Consider the following 8962-nt stretch of genomic DNA (forward strand, 5'->3'; position numbering starts at 1 on the left):
GGTTTATTCTTTCTTTAGCCCTGGTTTAGTCTTGGTTTATCCCTGGTTTAGTCCTGCCTTAGTCCTGGTCTCTGGTCTAACCCCGGTCTCTGTCCTCAGACCCCGCTGGTCCCTGGACCTCCGTTCCTGATCGGTTCGTGCGCGGTCCTCGTCGCCGTCTTCGTGGCGTTTTTTATTCCCGAAAATCACAAACTGTCGGACGCCTCGAAGCCGGGCGCCGCCGCACACGCTCAGAACGGCTCCACTCTGGCCCCGCCCCTCAGCGACCCGGAGGACATCGAGCCCCTCCTCCAGGACACCGTCATGTGACCAAGGACTCGCCCGCACGAGATTTTAACCTGAAAGCTCATATTTATTTTAGAGACGTTTCTGAACTTTTACAGAGACACCAAAAGGTCAAAGTCAGAAGCTCCGGGTTTGTGTTTTCTGTTTTTCAGATTTTACATCAGATTTATTCTGAGCTTTGAACCATTTTATAGTTTCTTCTCATTTGCCACGTTTACATGAGAGCTTTAAGTCCGAATAACAATAATTTAACTCTGAATAAAAATTAATTCCACTTTAAAAAGACCACGTAAACACTGATCGTATTTTCCGGGCTATTAGACGCGCTCTTAACCCTCCAACTCCATCAAAAAACGACGGCGCGCCACAATCCAAAGCGCCCCATACACGAAGCCACTCGGGTGTCCTAGTACGACTTCAGTAAACTATAAAGCCACAACACCCGCAGAACACACAAACGCACACGGAGCAGACAGCGACCGCACAGCTAAACACACCCACAGACACACTCATCACTCCACGCCGACGAGGAACGGAACAGAGGAACGAACCGAAAAAGCGAGTGCAATGTGCCACTTCTAGACACGACTGAACAACTGAGTCACTGCGAACACCCCGACAATCCGTTGGTCCCAGACAGCACCCTCCCTACACGCCACAACTGAACAAAGCCCAGAGTCACCGTGAACGAACAAACAAACTAAACCACTCACCCATCACACTGTTGGGTTTCCTTTAAAGTCCCACGCGGTTTATTTGTGAAAAAAGTTCGAAAAATAGACCATTTACAGACAGTGCGCTTTATAATCCAGAGTACGGAAGCCGAGAGGGGTCACGACAAATGGAAACGCCACAACAAATACAAATGTAACAACACAACAAAAAGCCACAACAAACCAAAAAAAACCATAACGGAAATGACCGCGGGACTCTGTGTTGCAGCGTTTGCATTAAAATAAACGCAAACGCCGCAACACAAACGCAAATGCCACAACACATTAAAAAGCCACAACGGAAGTGACCGCGGGACTCTATTTTTCTTCGGACCGATCACGCGGCAAGTGAAGAAGAAGAACTACAACATGAAACGAATAATGATAAAACAATAAATTACTTTTACTTACATTTCCAACTTCTCCATTCCTTTACTTTTCACGTTGTAGTTCTTCTTCTTCACTTGCCGCGTGATCGGTCCGTCGGCAAAAAGAGTCCCGCGGTCACTTCCATTGTGGCTTTTTAAAGTGTTGCGGCTTTTGCGTTTGTGTTGTGGTGTTTGTATTTGTTGCGGCGTTTGCGTTTGGTTCGGAAGCCGAGAGGGGTCACGACAGAGCGCCCTAATAGCCCGGAAAATACGGTAATTCCTAATGAAAATGATTATTTTTAACTGTAGACAGGCGTTCGATTAAATTCTCTTAATTGATCGTCGGGAGAATTAACGATTGATTTTCGTCGAATCGTTAACTTTTTTAGGTTCTTCTTACGTTGCTACGCACAGTGACCTACATTCGGTTTGTCGATTAAAAATTAACATAATCGATGAAATTCTTAATGATCAATTATCGATTAATCGACTAATCATGCCCATCCCTAATAGGCATCATTTGTATATTTTACTTCACACTTATATTTGGTTTGCAGTTTTATCATCCCGCCCGCTCTCTTCTGCACTGAGCTTTCAAAATGTGTCCTGCGTCGGGTTCAAGGCTCTAGTTTGGAAATCGTTTGACGCACAAATTGAAATTGTGATCAAAGTTCAGTTAATTGCGTAGACTTACACTCACACGTGTAAAAAAAAAAAAAAACTTAACTTCACGGATAGATCCATGTAATGCCGTACTGCGGGACATTACAGTCAAAGCAGCGACATCGCCATGGAGACGAGCAGGCGACGCGCACACACACACGAGCTTCACGACGCCAAATATCAAGTCTAACAAAAAAAAAAAAACACAAAAACTGGAGCTTCAGCAAAAACTCAAACTTTGATTTCGTCTTCAGGATTCTGCGACTCTGGGTAAAACTCAAACTTGACTTTCGGACGGTGCCATGTTTTTATTTGTTCTGTTACTTTAAAAACACATTCCTGTTTCCTGTAAACGCCGCGCTCTGATTGGACAAAGACTGTTATGTGTAATTTCGTTTCATTTTTAACTTCCAAGTTTTTTTCTTTTCTTGTCGAGGCTTTAAACTGTCACATAAACAAACCCGAATGTTTTTAATTAAAGTTACTGAATTTTTTCACTCTTTTAGGTTTGACGCTGCGTTTGAGGCTCAGACGATTAAAGTGTAAAAAATATAATAAATAAATAATATAAACTGTAGGTAAACCTTGTATAGTTTTTTCAATTTTACGTTTTGTATTTGAGTTAAACTAGAAATTCCTTTTTAAAAAATCGATCTTTTTGCACATAAACCAGGGATCAGATCTCGACGCTCAGATTAAATAACAAGTTGATTTTCTATTTTTATGTTTTTTTCACGTTTATGTTTAAAAGAAATACGTTATATTCTCAGTCTGCTCTGGTATTGGTTCATATCGGGGGAATCGGCTGAAGCAAAAGTATTGATATCGGTATCGGAACAGAAAACGCTGGATCTTAAAATAAACGTCAACGAAACGAATCGAGAGTTAAAAAAAAAAAAAAGTTAATTTCTAGAGAATTCTATCTAAAATTGATTATTTGTGTCATTTTAATTTCTGTCTATAAGAGATTGTGTTCTTGTTTTAAACCAGATGCCCTCCCGTCTTAATCAAACTAAAGGACCAGAGGTGGGACTCGCAAGCAGTGATTTGGACTCGAGTCAGACTTGAGTCATTATTTTTAGGACTTGAGACTTGATAAAATGGACTAAGACTTGGGACTCGACCTGGACTTGTAGGTCACTGCCTCAGGACTTGACTCGGACTTGAGGCCTGTGACTTGAGAAGACTTGATGCTTCTAAAAAAAAATGTATGTATTTTATAAAAAATGTTTTATAAAATACTTGAGTAGTAAATGTTGATAAATGTGGAGCTGAATTTTACAGGAACAAACTGGAACACGTCCCTCCCACTTCTGTTTTTTACTTTGGATGAAACTGAAGTACTTTGACGTAGTATCCACAAATGTACTACAGCAGGGGTGTCCAAACTTTTTTCATCAAGGGCCACAAATCTAAACACAGACGAAGCAGAGGCCGATCGAGGGCCGTAGACTGATGCTCAGTACAGTGATTAAATTAAATACGTGCATGTTTAACACGTTAGAATGATCCATCAGTCTTCATTCACGCTAAGATCTTTAAAACCAAACACTAAATATTCAATATTAGCTTTATCAAGGTAGATTTTCAAAAAAAAAACTTGCAGTAAAAAGTTAATTTTAATTGATGCAAGGTAATTTGGGCCAATTCACCTGGAAGCCTGAGGGCCAAGAAAAATTTGTCCGAGGGCCGCATTTGGCCCACGGGCCGTAGTTTGGGCATGCCTGTACTACAGTAATATACAGTACAACACAGTAAAACAGAGGGAACTACACAGTATATAATCCTTCACGACAAAATAACTGTGATTAAGCTCTTTTAAATCTGAATTCTTTCTATTCTGACCGTAATGATTCACACCAAGATCTTTATTTTTATTAGAACATTTTAGTTATGTATATCACAGATTCAATCATCAGACCAACCAAGAAAAAAAAGGGAAAAATAACTTAAAAATGAAATAAAACTAAAATAGGAGGACATCAAGCAAGTGGCCTCTACAACGATGTATAAAAAATTTACATTAGGCTTTGTTTTGACTGTAAGATTTCCACTTTTTCCAATACAGTTCTTTATCTGAGGAATGTGTCAAGGAAAATGTTATTCGTTCCATATCCTGAATTTCGTTGATTATTTCAGTTCATTCTGAAACAGCAGAAGGTTTTTTCTGTTGCCATTTTCGTGTGATTGGATTCTTACTGGCTGCTTGTATCTGAAGAAAGTATTTGTCTTTTATTTTCATCCCAATTGGTAAGTTTCCCAACACAAAAAGATCTTGACAAAACATTTAAAAAGGAAAAAAGAGCAATTTTACAACTCTTACATAAATATATGATGAGTTTTTAAGAACAATTTAGTTTGAAATTCGTGTAAATTGCAAAAATCTGAGTTATATTTGGTACTTTTTTGGTTTAAAGACTTGAAGCTGAAAGCAGACGACTTGGACTTGACTTGGACTTACGGACCAGTGATTCGAGACTCGACTTGGACTTGCCTGTATTTGACTCGGGACTTGACTCGGACTTGAGGTCAGAGACTCGCAAAACGACGACTTGGTCCCACCTCTGGCTACAACAAACTTTTTCCAACATCGAAGTCTTCATCATCATGTAAAAATGTATTATTGTTGCAAAATTATGCCCAAAACGGGACAAACTCGCAACTAAAGAACCAGGACTAAACCGGTTTAAGTCGAGACCTGGTTTAGTTCTCGTTAAAGACTCGTTTAAAGGCGAAAAAACGGAACTAGTTCGCTGAAAACCGTTCAGTTTGTCCAAAGTTCTTCCTCATTTTTTCTGTTTTCAAAGCGTCTATGAGTTTATTATTCTGCACTTTTCGCAACTTTTTTCGCAAAAACTAACATGCTAACAGCGCTCTTCCTGATTCAGACAATAAATGCTTAATTTAGAGACAGAATTAGTACAAATATACTTGTTTAACATCAAGAGCTGCTTAAACAAATACATCTTTACAAACATTTTACGCAAATATACGGAAGAAAAATCAGGTACAGGTCCTTTAATTTTGCTTTTATTACTCCACAATTGTCAATTTTTCTTTTCTATCGCAAAATGTTTGTGTAAATTGTTTCTCATTTAAAATCTTGTTATTAATGGTGTTATTTTCAGTCTCTTTAAATATGAAAGTTTTTTTGTTTTTGTTTCTGGACGCTGCACTTTATCTGAGCTGTGCCTCGATCCACGTTTGACAGACGCTCAGAGACGTCTGGGTTTGGATAAATAAATAAATATAATTCAATAATAAAAATGTCTATAGTGAAACAAGGCGCTCTGTGTGGTTCTTATTTCTGACACCAGGGGTCAGTGCAGAGTCATGGGTTTATTTTACATTTTACTATGTGATTATGATTACTTGAAGGTGAAATGAAACCCGCTCCATCCACATCCACGGTTTATTTTCTCATTTTCAAATATTTGGTCCCAGAATGAGCAGCTCTAAAAGTCTGAGGTTTAGAATGAAATATCACATCTAGAGGAAGAAAGTAAAGGAATGAAAATCTGTATTCTAACTGAGCTACTGCAGCTTTGGAAAAATTTTCAATCACTGAGTTTATTTCATAGGAGTAAAAAGAGGAAGCGTAAGAGCAAAGTTCTCGTCATAAATCTTTTATCTCAAAGTTCAAAATCCGTTCGCTTGCCTTGAGATTAAGAATTATGTTACTCAAATAAAATTAAAGTGGTAGTTCAGGAAATGAATTAAAACTTTGTGGAAACTACGACTTAAAGGCTTTTCTGATCTACGTTATAATGTTTCCTCAACTTTCCACTTTCTTATTGTCCCAGAGGGAAGTTGTTGTGCTGCAGTGTCAGACACAAAATACAGTTCATCCATTTTCTTCCGCTTCTCCGGGGCCGGGTCGAGGGGGCAGGAGTCTAAGCAGGGACTCCCAGACTTCCTTCACCCCAGACATGTCCTCCACCTCCTCTGGGGGGACCCCGAGGTGTTCCCAGGCCATCCCAGAGACATAGTCCCTCCAGTGTGTCCTGGGTCTTCCCTGGGGCCTCCTCCTGGTGGGACATGAACACCTCCTGAGGGAGACGCCCAGGAGGCATCAGAACAGATGACTGAGCCTCAGCTGCTCCTCTCGACGTGGAGGAGCAGCGGCTCTACTCTGAGCTCCTCCCGTGTGACTGAGCTCCTCACTCTGTCTCTAAGGGAGCGTCCACTCTGCAAAGGAAACTCATTTCTCGCTTGTATCTGTGATCTCATCCTTTTGGTCATTACCCAGAGCTCATGACCAGAGGTGACGGGAGGAATGAAGACTGACAGTAAATTGAGAGCTTTGCCTTTCAGCGCTCTTCATCACAATGGTCCAATACAATTCAACAAACACTAAACCACAGGTTAAGGTCAACAATGCAGACAAACATTCCCTTAAAAACTGGCAAAAAACAACAGGAGGTGTAACCACATTTCACCACGACTCGAGAGCGTTCATCCTGTGGTAGTTTTGACTAGGTTCAACTCCTCCCAGAGCGAGTGATCAGGAAGAAGATCTTCTGTCATTTTCACAGCCTCCACACTTCACGATGTTTCCCTGTTGGTCCAAACTCATGATGTTGGGAATATTTCACATTCACAAAACAAAATGGGCAAATACTAAACTAAATCAACACAGCAATATTTTACAACCATTAAAACATTAACTGATCAAATAAAAATCAAATGTATTTGTATAACGCATTTATAATAATAATAATAATAATCGCCAAGGTGTCTATTCCAATCTCTGGGCAAAAGGTGCATTTAGAGCAAGGATTTAAAGTGTTCCAGTGTTTGTGCAGTTCTAATCTGCAAAGGGAAAGTGTTCCAGAGTCGTGGACCAACCACAGAGAAGAACCCTTCTCCTCTGGTCCTCAGTCTGGTCCTGGTGCTGGTCTGCAGAGCACAGATGTCTGGACGGGACATGGTGCTGGAGGAATTCAAGTAAACAGGAAGGTGCCGTGACGTTAAGACTCTTAAAAACAATCATTCAAATTGTTAAAATGGATTGTAAAATGTACAGGGAGACAACGCAGGGATTTAAGCCTCACAAACACCGAGTCTAGAATGAATGAATAATGATAAAGAGTGTCTAGAAAAGCACTTTATAAAACACATGCATTATTATTATTACTATTTAAGAATAGGACTGATGTGGTCCCTCCACTTCTTTCCAGTTAAAAAAAATACTGAGAAATTATCTAATTTGGCTGTTAAATACTCACAATATCCTGCATTAAACTGAATTATTTAAATAAAAAGTAACAAAACTGATCAGTCGTCTCCTCTGAAAAGCAACACACTGTAAGTTTATTTTCTGATCTACTTGAAATTTTACTCCTGATTTTATTTGTTTACATTTTGTATCTGCTGTTATAATTTCTTGTGTTTAATTTCCTGTATCTTGTTTTATTATGTAAAGATGTTTTGTTTCATTTATTCCATTAACTGTTTGATGACCCCTTTTGTTAATTAAAAAAATAACTGTGTGGTCAGGGCTTTTTATTATTTGTTGGTTCTTGCGAATCGACGTCCTGCCACTTAGACAAACCGAATCGGAGGATTTCTACTCAACACAGTGAGAGCACCGAACCAAGAGACGACACAAATACAAAACACAAGCACAAATTCAATAAAACTCTGATTTAAAAAGGAGGTCAAAGGTCATTACGGATGTTAAAATGATTAATTTTCCTTAAAAAGAACCATCTTTGCTGCACTTTCTTGCAGATGGCACTAGGGTTGTCCTGATCCGATCACATGACTGCGGCCTCGATCTGGACTCAGACATTATGTTCCGATCAGGTATCAGATAAATAACATACATCTATAAACACACAGGACACAACAGTTTTTCTGAGGTGTGGGATTTGTTCAGGGACGTCCACTTACTGTGACTGACTGTCCCAGCGTCTGTTGTACTAGAGACACACTCGCACTGGGACTTTTGGGTCGTGTCGTGCTCGGGCGCTGTTACCTGTGGTTCTGTGGCCCGTGTTCACACCTGCGCGGCCGATGGTGTCGTTGCACGTGCGCATGTTGTGCAGTGGAGCTGAGGCTTTTGGCGGCGAGGGTCCGTCCAGAGGTGTGAAGCGTCTATCGAGCGGTGGGACTGATGTTGTGGATGTGGTGTCGGTGCAGAGGACAGAGGCTGTGGAGCTTCTGTCGTCTCGTTTTTATTTTGTAAAGTTTGTATTATTTGGATTTCATAGACGAGCCTAAATGTTTCAAATATAAAGCACAGACTTCATATAATCATATAATCAAATATGCAAAGTGTAGATTGTGCAGTGTCGAGTCTCAGGTCTGGTCTGGTTCTGCTCTGGTTCCTGTTTTGTCCAGTTCAATAAGTTTACTAAGTTACACATTCCAAGACCAAACTGTGAAAAGTCCAGATTTTCAACAATGATGCTTCACGGTTAGAAAACGTTATGTAAAATAATTTAGTTTTGGACATTTGATTTTTCACACCAAGTTCAGCCCAAATACAACACATGAAATCAACACAATCTGATCCTCAAACATCCTGGATCTGATTCTTTGCTCTTAGTTCATTTTATAATGTTTTATACAAGTATCGGGACAGGACTCTGTGTCGGCAGATTCTCAAAATCAAAGGACTCGGACTCGGATTCGAGGGCAAAAAAAAATGTGATCGGGACATCCCTAGACGACACCATGTCAAAAACAGACCTGGAGCTGTGTTTTGTTTCATTCACAAATGTTTAACTCACATATCCTGAGTTTGAGATGTCGACAGAATAATAATAATAAAGAGTCACTCAAACATGTGAATGAAAAAACACAACTCCAGGTTTGTTTTTGAGGAGAGAACAACTTTATAACATGACTTAAACCTCACAAGAGTCAGATTTGCTTAATAAAACTACAGCGAGTCTAAATATTGTGAATGAAAAAGCTCGACACGTG

At 39.8% G+C, this 8962-nt stretch overlaps 1 protein-coding gene across 1 annotated transcript in view; it reads left to right on the top strand.

The window, feature by feature from the left end:
* LOC110166399 (hippocampus abundant transcript-like protein 1) overlaps window positions 1-5314 on the top strand; it is a 23215-nt gene extending 17901 nt beyond the window's left edge. Inside the window, exon 12 of the mRNA XM_055161382.1 lies at window positions 100-5314. Coding sequence (XP_055017357.1) covers window positions 100-309 — 210 coding nt within the window. The 3' untranslated portion in view covers window positions 310-5314. The remainder of the gene's footprint in view (window positions 1-99) is intronic.
* Window positions 5315-8962: the final 3648 nt, after the last annotated feature.

Source organism: Boleophthalmus pectinirostris, unplaced genomic scaffold (genome assembly GCF_026225935.1).
Source record: "Boleophthalmus pectinirostris isolate CB_2022bp ecotype Guang Dong unplaced genomic scaffold, ASM2622593v1 HiC_scaffold_4, whole genome shotgun sequence".
Classification (NCBI taxonomy): domain Eukaryota; kingdom Metazoa; phylum Chordata; class Actinopteri; order Gobiiformes; family Gobiidae; genus Boleophthalmus; species Boleophthalmus pectinirostris.